At 39.1% G+C, this 13,630-nt stretch overlaps 1 protein-coding gene across 2 annotated transcripts in view; it reads right to left on the bottom strand.

Moving 5' to 3' along the window:
- The window catches only part of LOC129353163 (aryl hydrocarbon receptor-like), a 32,397-nt gene that overhangs the window by 13,497 nt on the left and 5,270 nt on the right, over positions 1-13,630 (bottom strand). For both annotated transcript variants that reach the window (XM_055022389.1, XM_055022390.1), the window contains exon 2: positions 11,500-11,690. In XM_055022389.1, the coding sequence (XP_054878364.1) occupies positions 11,500-11,690 (191 nt within the window). The remainder of the gene's footprint in view (positions 1-11,499; positions 11,691-13,630) is intronic.

Raw genomic sequence — 13,630 nt, 5'->3', positions numbered from 1 at the left:
AAGCCAAAGCAGCAGTCATTCCTCTCATTTTCTTCAACCCACCAAAGCTTATCCAAGCCACAATGTTACTATGTCTTATCTCCTGCTGCAGTGGGAATGTTTTTGCCCAGGCTGAAAGAAAAGCACTTTTAGCATGAGATCACACTTACACATCTGGACCTTTCACCACAACTGGAGAGAGAAACAGCTGATGACCTAACTTATGTTAGGTCATCAACATGTTGGCATGGCTGACCACCCGGTCTGGATTTAAAAAGGAAACTGTTTTCTGCTCTGACTAAACCAGAAGGAGTCACTACGACAACTTCTCGTGCAAACACCCACATCTGTGTTTGTTTAAAGCAATGACTAAGACAAAGGTGCTATGATCTGGTTGGCATCATCAGAAACCTGAGAGCCACAGAACAACAGGTAGTTCAAAGTCTCATTACCAGGAAAACAGAACTAAACAAAGGCATTTTACAGGCAGCAGATCGTCCTGCAGCCTGACCCCTCCGACTCCATCATGTTTCAGAGTAACCTGACACCACTACCGAAGTCTAACTTCCTGTTTCACAAAACGGCTCAATGTGTGATTGCTAAATTGCAGAGCAGATTTCTGAAGCAGAAAAACATGTCTGCTGCTTAGGAAAGGAAGACACATTTTGAGAATCCAGACCATTAAAAGAAATTACTGTAAGGTTAAAAAAATAAAATAAAATAAAAAATCAGCCAGATTGGTGCTGCTGACAGACAGAAAAAAATGAAATTGAGCATCTACCATATGGTTTACCATTTATCACAATAAATTTCTTATCATGTTAAGAATTTTGATTAATCATTATCACAATAAATTCAAATTAATGAGATTTTAAAATCCCTAAGACTGTCCATATTGCTTGGATTACTTTTACAATTTTACTCCACTGTTTGTTTCTGATGGAAAAAAAATATGTGACGTTAAGTCATTTTAACCTTGGACACTGTCCAAGGTTGGACCGTTGCACCTTGGACCTTGGCAAATTCTGGCACATTCACAAAAATGTTAATGTGCATCGTTTCTACCAAATAAATAAAAGCCATAAATATAATATATGAAAATATAATTCAAAGCAGGTACTGAGTGCGGTTTAGTGATACAAATGACTCTTTTTTTATGTGACTGGTGTCCTAAAGACACATTACATTACGGAAATGTTTTTCAAGAGCACTATTTGTGTTTGATTACTCTAGCAGTCATATAGTTACAAAAAAAGAAGTAATAAATAGTTACTATTGTCATTTTATCATTGTCACCATATTTTCAAAAAATAATGTGGTAAAACTTTAAGTCCATATTGCCCACCCCTAGAAGCCACTCAGCCTGGACAGCAGGCCAAACCAGATAGAAACAGCTAACCTGTCTAGTCCTGAAAAATGAAACTGAGCAGGGAAGTAGTGGAAAGCATGTCAGTGATGCATAGGGGAAAATTATCTTGATTTAAAAACATTTAGTTCCAGTAGATCCTGAGCAGAGATCTGTGTTCTCACGGAGTACTAACAGCCAATAGGAGCGACTACAGTAGCTCCTTCAGCCTTCTACTAACGGTCCTGCCTGTTCTCACCACAAACTTCAAAGCTCTACAAGGGACAGAGGAACAGACCAGCCTGTAATATTTGACCTCAGTGACACCAGCTGTTCACATGGAGTAAAACTAGCATATCTATGCAGACCTAAACTTAAATATTGCTTGCTCTTTTAGAAAGTGCTTCTCTTTCATCTCAGGCTTTTGTAGGAGTGAAAATTCATTCATGTCCGCTGAGCCAGCTTTTCAGTGCTAGAAGGTTTTTATTCTGGAGTAGCAAATCCTTGCAGAGGATGGGGTCCAGTATAACTCAGAATCAATTTATATACTGTACACAACCTGGTTCCTTTATCTGCAAATACAAATTACATTCTGTTCCTGCATGCAATCCAGTCAGCTGTGTCTGACCAAGCATTACCATTCATTAATATGTAGGTTAATAGAAACAACTCACCAAACTTGATCAAACTGCCTGATGCCTCTCTCTTTAAGCTGATCCTGAATTGAGATTGGAAACAAAAGTCCAATCTTTTATCTTCAAAACCTTTATCTCAAACAGATTTGAAGTTGGTACCGCTGGCTTCCTGGTTCCGAGATTTTAAAAGGTTTCAAACCAGCAATATTTGTCATACTGGTCCAGTGCTGATTCTATCCCACCTGTTGTTGCACACTATTTTATAGCTGATTGGGTGAAGGCTGCTGAAATGTTTCTTCTTTCCCAAAAAACGCACATTCATTTGTTTGGAAATAATTCCAGCTATATAAATCATGTGACGCTTCTACAGGCCATGAGCAGCATGTCTGTTAAGCAGATGACTTCACAGAACATATCTGAACATATAAACCAAAGCAAATATCAATGCGTCTTAAATGTTACTCTATAAAAAAGAAGACGGCAAAAAGGTAGATTCATTCAGCAGAATATTTCAATTTTATGAATAACAAAATAAATTTTTTTCTAAATTTAATGTATCACTATCAAAACAAAAAAATAAATGTATACATAACTTCAATCATAATTCAAAATGTATGGAAACTTGGTTTATTTAATTTAGGTCATGTCATCCACTGCTGCTTTTTGGTTTTAAATGTAAAAGTAATCATGACATTTATAGATTTTAATTCATACTTTTGTAAACCAAGTATTTTTCTTGCACATTCCTTGACACCCAAAACAGCTCAAGTCTAAATAAAATGTAATACTTACTGTTGAAAACTGCTACTTATCTGCTCATAGGCAACTAAACTTTAATTATGCTCTGCTTCCTGTTTGTTTTCATATCTATTTATTTCAAGTTAAATTTGTGATTATCATTCATATTTTTCAGAATGTTTTCCTGTAGTCTCTTATACAGGCCAAATAGCTGCTGTAGCAGCTATTTGGTCATCACTTCCTGCTTCATCAGCACAGTCAGCAATGTGGAAATGGAATCAGAGACAAAGGAAGTAGAACTCTGTTTGCTCCGTTGGGCGATACAAGTTACTACAATTATTTTTATCAGTATGGAAGCACTTCCAGCTCTCAGAGGAAGTAGATCATCAACATTTTGAGGCAAAAACACCAACTTTGCTTTCCAAGTTCAGCTCCCCACATGTCAGCTCTTTGATGTTGGCAGCTGTTGATGGATAAAGCCTGGTGTAATTACCACTACAAGTCCTTCAGAAGCCTGAGCCATCTGAATCACAGCACTTGAATAAATGCAGTGCTGCATCTTCTGTGGTTCTGACCCAACTGCCAGGCTCCGAGTCGGGACGACAGCTGATTCTGGTTGAGCATATAAACAAAACTTTTCTGGAAAAGTCAAACTGTACCAGTGAATTTGAGAGGAAATGTAGTGCTGTGGTTTGAAGCTGGACAGACTAAGGATAAATCTTCCAAAGAATGAAAATTGGGGAAAAAAAGAGAAAACCTGATTAAATCTGAGTCCTAGTGGTTGCTATGGGCTCTCACGATATAGTGAAAGACGAGTCCGGATGATCCGTGTACATCGCCGTCTCTGCTCACATGTGATGATGCTGGGAAAAAACACAGATGCTGGACCATTCAACCGGACCCTCACACCAATCTCCTCAGTCTCTGTTCACTTCCATTATATACAAAGCAGATTGCTGGCACGAATCGGATATCTTAATTACTAAATCATATCAAACTGAAGCACATGCTGTGGCGTCACTATGGCAACTATAATTGCTAACAGGCTCTAGTTGTTTTTAATAGTCTTGGAAAGCTACTCCACATTTTTTCTCTGATTTCTAAACGTCACACACATATGTCAGCAGCAGTGAGCCACAGGCTTTCCAAGCACCCAGAGCTGTCTGAGAATCACGCTATGAAGCCATCAGGGTGCTCTACATAGATCTGCCACTCTGAGGCAGCACAATAATGTTTCATAATCTACGCTGTAGATCTCGCCCCCAAAACAGCTTATGTTTATTCTTCTCTCTAAATCCTTTTCTTTTACCTGAAGATTTACAAGATCTGAATCTGAAATTCTGGACATGTCTCCTCTTGAATGCCCATCCATGACTAATGTTTTGATGGATAATAGTGATCTGTGATAAGACCAGCGGCTGGAGCTTTAATCTGTAAAAATTACTCACAGACACAGTTTTATCATCATCCACAAGTCTTCCTGTTTGGCTGTGTCTTCCTCACAGATATATTTTGGTAGTCCTCAGGCAGGTGACCGTTTTGGTAACAATCTTGCAGCACTTCATATAGAGGGTTTCCCCCAGAAAACCTGTTGAGCCTGGTGGCAGGGGTTCTAGGGTAGTTCACCAGCAGCCCACCATCGTTTGTGAGTTAAAAATTTTACATTTTTATATTCCAAAAACTTGGAGGTGCACGAGAAGGCATCATAACTTGAAAATAATGAGGCCAATGGGCAGGTGCACTTGATGCGCACACCTCCGACTTTAATGGCACTGTCTCTGGTGCATAAAAAACCCTACTTAAAAGAAACAACACTTAGCCTGGTGGGTGGTGGGGGTGCAGTTTATAAGTAAAGCCTGAATGTATGTCATTCTCCAAAACGAAGAGGACACCTCTGTGTCCTAGGATTTCACTGGGACACTCAGAAATCCTAGTGTTTGTTATTTTATTTTCTTGATTGCCATCACAAAACATTTCACAAATGGGCATACTATGTGCAACTCAATGGATGACTTAAGTATTTTTTGATTGTGAAATAGTTTGGATTTTCTGTTAAAAAGTTATCAACAATTGTAGAAATGGGGTCATGTTAGTGAGCTTAGCTAACAGAAAGTCGCGAAAGTTTCAGTTTTAGCTGATTTCTGCCATTTAACTCCACTCCATATCTAATATCTAATAGATGTGTAAAAAGTTAATATCTATTAGATATCAAAAAACTACTGCACAGTTCTCTTTTGCAATAAAATGTACATTTACATGCTCCCAATTTCAGACAGCAGTAATGCTCAGCTGCAGTAGCTCACCTGAACATTGATGGCTGATTATCATAATAGAGCTGGAGGTTTAAAACTTAGATAACCAAGATCTCTAAAGAGGCTTTCCAACTGTTTTTAGTCCAAAAGCCAAAAAGCTAAGCTGATTCTGGAACTATTTTTACCTGATACAGACAGACAGAAAGAAAAAAACAAGTCATCCCAGAAGGTAGCTGTTCCACAAAGTGGTTGTTACATTTTGTACTAGTATAAGTTAGTGAACCATCAAAGAGATTGATCAACACTTTGACATTTATTGTAGAGGAATATTAAAAGGTCGGTAAAATTTATGTGTGCACAACCACCAACTATTCAACACACCAGTGACATAAACTAGCAACTCCTGTTTAGTTCTAAACAGCTTGATCATTGCCCCATTATGTCTCCATTCCTCTGGCTAATCTGCGTCCTGTCCCCTCTGCTGTCTAGGAAAACTCAAGGTTACATCAAGGAAAACATCGTAAGCAGAAAGTTAGCAGGACTACAGCTGAGTTCATAAAGCAGATCCTTCTTTACACTATGCAAAAACATGTATGTAAAAACTGAATCCAACAAACATCTTGCCGTTAAGGATTCTAGCAGCTTATCTCTTGTCATACTGTTATGAGTTCTAATTTTCTGATGTTCATTAGAAGAAACTTTGATGTTTTCCACAATATCATGACAACCAAATTGCATACAATACCATTGAGTATCAGCAGATCTTAAACAGATCAGACAGTGTGTTAGTTTGTCACAGTTTTCTGAGCTGGATTGTAAGTCTGACAAGCTCTTCGACACTTTCCTACAGAATCATGGTGACATAAAACCATTCTACGAGAGGTGAGGGAATGAACACTGATAACTAAAAAGACACTCATAAAATCCAAACTATCCCTTTAAAGAAATAAGTTGGTTTCATACCTCTCACAGAAAAAGTGCATGAGCATGTTAGCTTTTGTCATAGCTATAAAATATTGAAAAAAAATGTTGATTTTTAATGGTAAAACAAAATGTAAATTAACTACACAGCTTCTCAAAAGTCTAGAAGAGAATTTTTTTTATTTTATTTTATTTCCGTCTTATTTTACTCTCAGTTGTTCCTGCTGTCTTGTTGCTGCTTGTTGAAACTCCCTCTGCACTTCAGCTAAAAGAATCTGTCTTGATCTTGGCTTCTCAGATGTCCTTTGAAGCTGCAGTCAGCTTGTATAAACTCTGCTCCGGTGAGGGTGAGTCTGTGATCTGATTGGAGATAATTGCCTGACTGAGAAGTATATATATGGTATGATGTTACCGTATGCAAAGGAAATCTAATGTCTCTATGCTTACAGCAACAATACAAAGGCTTGGTGTGGTGAGCAAGTTGGTCTTAGCAGCAGCTGTGCATTGTTTTGAGAGCAGAAATGAAAGATTGTACCACCCACACCACGATCCAGTGGGCCGTTATGGGATTTGGATCAGGATTCAGTAGTACACATGGCGCCACACTCTGAATGCTGATGAGCCATTTACCAAGCCACTTTGGTCATTTTTTTTTCCTTTAAAAAAATACTTGCTGAACTAATCACATACTGGTGCCAGCCAAACATTCAGCTAGCCAGCCAGCAGAGCAGAGGAAGAACACAACCTGACTCACATTTCATTCACCGAGAAACTTGTGGAGTTATTGTTTTTCTTCAGACTGAAGGTTTATTTCAAATGTATGAACTTGTTTGGCTGCTGAAAAGTTTGATTTCAGGGCTATTAATGAAAGAGCAGAAAATAATAATTTCATATAACTGTATCTGTAAAGTATTTCTGATTGTCAGTAAAATGTCAGAAAATACTTAATCTATAACTTTACAACCTCAACTGCCAGAGACTGGACCAGGTCACTGTCAAACTTCATAGGACAGGTTTATTGTCTCTACTCACACTTCAGGCTTAAAGTTGCAGTATGCAACATTTAAAAAAAAATATATATATTTTTTAAAATTGTCACTGTCTCTCAACAGTTTGAGGCAAATAATCTGTGAAAAAAAACAAGCTCCTCCACCTCCTCTGAGTGCTGCTATTGCTGTCTGAAGAAATGCACCACTCCCGGTCAGAAATAACCAGTCAGAGCCAAAAGGAGGGTCTTAAAGCTGTAAATCAACGTCATGTACTCATTGCTCAATATGCTATTGGCAGAGAAACAATTTAACATTCTAGGAAAACTGTTTATCCGCTGTCATTGGTTATTCGGTGATCATGCTAACTAGCCTGAGCATTCATAACATGCTCTGCTATAGGGGAGAAGCCTGAGCCTAACAGAGCAAAGGGGAGGAAGTTTGCCGATTGCCTACATTTGTCGTGACAAATTCCTTCATTTTCTACAATTTAAAAAGATACTAGCATGTCTGATGAGCTAGTTGGGCATGTAGCCCCATTTCTTCTCCACCAGCACAGCCACCACACACTTGTCAGTGCTTGACAGAGTGGTTGTCTGACTGCTGAGTGTTCCTTAGGAACTGAATAAAAACAAAGAATCTTTAAACAAATTTGTAGAGGTAATGTTTTCTGCCTTTGACCTCTTGCAGCAGCTTGTGTCATTCAGAGTTGCAAGTTGCTCACACAGCAGCAGCCAAACCCAATGTGTAGTAAAATGCTCTAAATAATGAGTGACATTTTGACACATCAACTGTCTGGCCTTCTTATCCGTCATCAGTATTTTTAATCTGCATGATCTACATTTTGCATATGTCTGCATTTTAGAAGATTTTGTATTATGTGTTGGCATCATTTAAAACTCAGCTCATATAAAGCAGAACTTTCCAAAGAACTCCACTAAAACATGGCTCGGTATCAGAAAACAATAGGCCTGCTTTGTGTGCCACACCTGTGTGAATTCTTCCTGCAGACAGCTGAGGCAGCTCCAGCTTAAATGGCTCCTTCATGGTGTTTATCAAGATGAACAGCATAAGCTCCATGTCAAAACTGGATGATGCAACTGCACTGCACACAAGTTTCATCTGACTGAAAATCGTCAGATGAGACGATGGACTACAGCATCAAAACACCAGACTAGATGCTAACTGAGATTCTGCATTACAAATAAAATATATTTTTTCCCCATTTTATGACTTGGAGCCAGTTAGGTTAAATGGAGACATTGAGACATAATAACAGTTATAAAAATCCACCAATAGCTGTCCAGACCTGCTTGTGTTGCAGTCCTCATGTGATACCACCCATTCTGGCTTTTCAATCTTCAAGTGATGTGTGTTTGCATAGGATCACAATCAGCTTTATTCTCAAACTGACTTTGGTTCTGCTCTGTTTTCATCTAGCAGATAAACATATTTGAAAATTAAGTGAAGAGAACATAATTTATGATCCAAGATCACACACATTAAAGCTTAAACTCCTCCACTTGTTAGAGTCTCCAGCAGCCTTTACCTTCGAAAACATATGGTGCTCACAAGTGGAGAGCTCATAATCTCGTTGTGCTCATCACAAGTAAATCAACTGCGTTTGATTTCTTTGGGAAAATTAACCTTTCATGCAAGGTTCATAGAACTTTGCAAAAAAATAAAAAATTCATTCAAATCAATTAAAAATACTTTACTAATCCGAAAGGCAACTTAAATGTTGTTGTAACTCGTGAATTTTACGAGTTACAACTAGATTCTTAGCTAGATTCTTCAAGGGGTTAGTAGAGAAAGTGATGGCTATTGACATGAAAGATCTTCTACCCTAAACTAAGTATTCACAGCCCAACACAAAGGGTTGCATATTTCTGCAAAAGTAGTTAAAGGGAAAATGATGCATTATTTTCACAATTTTTGTCATTTTTTTCTATGGAGTCATCCACTCTATCTTGCAGTCTGTACATCCAACTACATTCATGGATATCTCAGGTAATTTTAATTGTGTCATCAGGGACAAAATCCTGCCCAGCGTCACCCAGTATTTGAGCTGTCCCATCAGAGAGGAGAGGACTCTGAACTAACATTAAAGAGGCATGCAGTTCCTTTCCTCTTCCTCTGCTTGACTGGTTCAATTATAACCTGATGCACCTCAGGAAATGTATGAAACTAAATCAGAACCCCTTACAACATTACAGTGTATTGCCAACTAATTACATCACAGTCCTCTGCTGCAGCTTTTTCATGCAGCCAAATATAAGTTTTTATCAACCTAATTGGCCCGTTCTGAGTCCTACCTTGAAAAGCTGCAACATGTTCATGTCAATAGGGTAATAACTTGTCCTCTGCCCCCAGCAGTACAAAGAGAAAAGGCAACAGGTTGTGTTGATGAGTGTCACCAAGGGAGATTTTAGGAGTTTTTCTTCAGTTATCTCAGTATATTTGAGCAGTGAACAGCCTGTATGTCCTGCTAATGTGCAGAGCAGTAGAAGTAGGTTCAAGGGTGTGAGAGGAAACAGCAGTGGAAATTCATGGTTCAGCTGACGGCATATAAGTCTGTTTTTACATATGCAGTCTAATCATTAAACTGGACCTACGAGGGTTTTCTACCTCTGCAGCGCGTGTTTATGTTCATGTAGAACAAAAGCCATCTCATCGTGCTGATACAGCACTTGGAGAAGGAGAAGGGGTCTCTTTTGCTGCAGCAAACATATTTACAGGCACACAAGAATCACAAACCAAAACTAACAGATATCCATACTTCACATGACTGATCATGCCTTCCAAGTCTGAGCATTCACTTCGCACACAGCTAATGTTGGAATGCTCAGATCACCATGGGAGGCAGTGGGTGTAGTTCACACAGAGGGTGGAGAGAAGGTAGAAACACTGAGGATGCGTTACTTCCTAAAACTACATTCTTGCATGCTCATCATTCCTGCTTGTCAAAAAAAAGTTTCTGCCAGAACATTTTCATGTGACACGGTTAATTTGGACCTGGCTTCTCCACGTGGTTTAACTCGTCAACAGAGCAGCAGTGCATCCTGAGCCGTTTCCCTCCCACAGGAAACCAACCACAGTCTCCACACAGGATCATAAAGAAAACTCATTCCATGGCTAAGCTATGTACCGTTTCTTTTCAGTCTGCATTTCACGGCAAGTGAAACATTCTGACAGGCGGCTATGCTAAGAGAAAGGGACTTGCTCGCTAATCAGCATTCAGACCTGCTGCGTGAGTCATTAGAGGACCCTACACAACCACTAAACAGGCTTCAGGCAGAGTCCATGCTACGAGAGGCTGAAGGGGGCCTGCAGCAGCCGGACAAGCGCAAGGTCAAGTTTTGTTCTCTTCTTTTTGCTGAAGAGTTCATTGGTCAGGAAAGTCCCCAGTGATCCAAAGCCTTCACTGTCAGACAGCATGTCTACACCTTACTTAGGACCAGTTTGAATTCTGCCTGGGGTTTACACTCAACATATCCTGATAAAAAGACAGAATTATTTTTCTGTATGCTCCACTTCATCCAAGGGTCTAAATTCTCTGCAGTTCAGAAGCTTTTGCTGCCTGGAAATGTGGACTCTGTTAAAGTTGTAAATTTATCCAACTGCTATCCTTGGCCCCTGACATATGTAATGTTCCAGTTCAACATTATGAAGCTTATCACTTTCAACTTTAAGCATAGAAGAGTACATTGTGGAAAGATCCACCATATATAGTACAATCATTGTATTGATTGATATATAATCATTCAATACAAAAAAGAATCCCTTCTGAATATAATCTGCAACAGACACTGAACTAAAGGTATCTTGTTGATGGGGAACTGACAGCGCGCTGAAGAGTTATGGACAGAACAGTTAGTGCATCTGGTTAAAAAGCGCATTTAAAACTTTCAATCAGATTTGCAATTGAGTAACCCTCCTTTAAAATGAAGAACAAAATGTATCTGAAAGATCCATAAATAAAAGCTGGGAGATGTTGTGCTGCTAAATGAAGCTCTAAAAACGAAAGCAGTAAAATCCTAATTAAAATAATAAGTCGGGTTTCGTCCAGATTCCAATCTCTAATTAAAGTCAATCAGTCATAATGTCTATGGACTCAGTCCGGGTCAGGTTGGATTTTGTAAGTCCAATATAAATATTAGCGCAGATTCTCCAGATATATGGTAGAAGTTGTGAGGCTGCATGTTCAGACCGCACCAGGTGAAATGCTACAGGCATCTCTTAATTTAAGTGGAGTTGATTAATTTTATTGTTCTATCAGTGTTTTTTTTTATCACTGTTGAGAAAATGTGATTGTGTGAAGGAATTGTCCAACTTGTTGAATATTAGTTAAACTGCATAAAAATTAAAGGCATCATAATAGCCTATGTTAATGTCATTTAAAAACAGGAGAATGAAAATACATTATGACGGAATATGTTTGACGCCATCAGACAAAATAACAAACAAAAAAGCTACAGATAAACTGAATGGAATTATTAAAGTTGGTACCACATCTTGAACAACAACAACATACTGGTGAAATTAGTGAAGGTTTAAACTAATAGGCAGGTGTCCATAGCAACATGTGATCCTTGCCCCAGGCAGCATCAGATTGGGGATAATTGAAGTCTCAGCTGGCTTACTTTTAAAGTAGCTCTTGACCCTGAGGTATCCCACGCTCAGGCGCAGGACAGAGAGCTTGTCCAAGCGGGAGCGAACCTCATCAGGGAAAGGCAGCAGCTCCATCAAGCGGTCCAGCTCCCCATTCAGCCGATCCCGGTGGCGCTTGGAAGGGTTCGATTTAACAACTTCATTGTTGTCGGCGACCTTCTTCCTGAGGGGTGAACAGAAAATATGTGTTTAGTAATGGAGGAGTAAAAGTCTGACTAACCCGCTCTTCCATCCGTGTAGAAAGCTGATGGAAGAGCTCTGTGCGACATGTGGTGATCAGTGTAACGTTCCCCGTTGGTTTGCTTGTCACCTAGCACGATAAAGAATGACAACTCTTCAAAATGTGAGTGGCCCCTCGGCTGAAAAATAAAAGACACAGTTAGTGTCATGACTGAGTGGTCAGCCACGAACACCAACTGGCGCAGCTCCCACTCACAGGTCATATTTTTCCAGCCTAACCACGATAAAACATTACAAATGACATTTGTAGATGTCAAATGTATAATTATAGTATAATTGTTGAACTAGAAAAATAGCACTCCTAAGAATTCTGGTGGGGGAAGCCGCGAGAGTGCCTGAAGGACCCGTCGCATGCAGTTCGTCATCACACCACTAGGTGACTCTAAACCTTTGCATGGATTAAAAATCTCATTAGAAATAGACATCACTTATCTGTCAATACAGAACCTCCTCTCACACATCTGAAAGTGACTGCACGAAATGCCATGTTCACAGCTAGTCCAGACTGACAGTCTGACTCAGGTGATTACTGCTGCTACTCTCTTTCCAGTCAGCTGTGTGCTTTGGACAACATTTTATCACTGCTTAGTTTTCACTGTCAGAAAGGGAAGTTCTCATTTAGATTGAGCCATATTAAACAGGAAACACATGGTGATTTTACAGAGCAAGAACAGGGAAAGGGGGGGGATGTTCATAATGCTTAGATCACTTCAGACCGAAATAACATGCTGACAACAACACAGCATTTGCTTCACTTATTACGTTAGACTAACAGTGTATTCAATTCTGCTTAGTCCGCTTTAATCCAACTCAAGTTTGTTTGCCTAGAAATTTCAGTTTGTTTGGGTAGGTGTGAATGCATAATCAAACTCCGATGTGGACCAAGAAATTGAACTCCGGTCCGCCTAAAACCCTCAGTCTCCATTCAGTTGAAATGAACTATGATGTTGTTTAAATGCATATGTGAATGCAAGCAGACTAGAGACCACTGATGGTTAAATATTTAGGTACTCCGGAATGGCTGCCTTTATTCTCTGTCAGAGAAAAAAGGATTCCTCAAACATACATAAAAGAATCAAAGCAATACTCCAGATATGTTTTGATGAAGGAATGGCATGATGTGACATGATCTGAAGCTTAAACTAGACCAGATTCAACAGGTGAAATCATTCCCGACAATACAGCAAGAGTGAAAACAACAACTACAGTCAAACCCAAAATAGCTTTTCTTCTGATTAAACCACAAGGGTTCTGGAAGTATGTCTAAAGTAGATCCAGTGGAAAGCTGATTGACCACAATGTACAACACTGCACTGTTTGCTGTAGAGTGATGGAGGTTTCCTGATTTGGGCCTGTACTCATGTGCCTTCCACTCATCAAGGTATTTTCACCAATATAGTCAGAGAACTGCTCTGTTTCACAGATATGGTCATGTAGCAATACAATGGCCAGAAACACAGCTGCAGATCCATCACACAGTGGCTGTACATCAAACAAAAGCAAAAGAACAAAAATAAAATCCTGACAATGTTAATGACCGAACAGCAGATGAGGAACCACAGTAGAGCTGTGCAGAATGAAATAATATAAACAGGAAATAATGATAAAAATACTCACTCTTTATGCAAAGTACAATATGTCATGCCCTTTTCTTTATGGGTTAAACCTCAGTCTTCGAAAACCAGAACCAGAAAACTGGAGTACACAAATTTTAATCAAGTTTATTTATATAGAACATTTGAGCAACAAAGTCGTTCAAAACGCTTTTTCAATCATAAAAATACAAAGATGAGGGGTTATGAAAACTTCAGATAGTGACCAATTGAGAAACCAGTATCAAACATTACATATTTTCAAGTGCCA

This window comes from Poeciliopsis prolifica, unplaced genomic scaffold (genome assembly GCF_027474105.1).
Source record: "Poeciliopsis prolifica strain line A6 unplaced genomic scaffold, Auburn_PproV2 SCAFFOLD085, whole genome shotgun sequence".
Taxonomy (NCBI): domain Eukaryota; kingdom Metazoa; phylum Chordata; class Actinopteri; order Cyprinodontiformes; family Poeciliidae; genus Poeciliopsis; species Poeciliopsis prolifica.
This window is presented reverse-complemented; position numbering and strand designations above follow the sequence as displayed.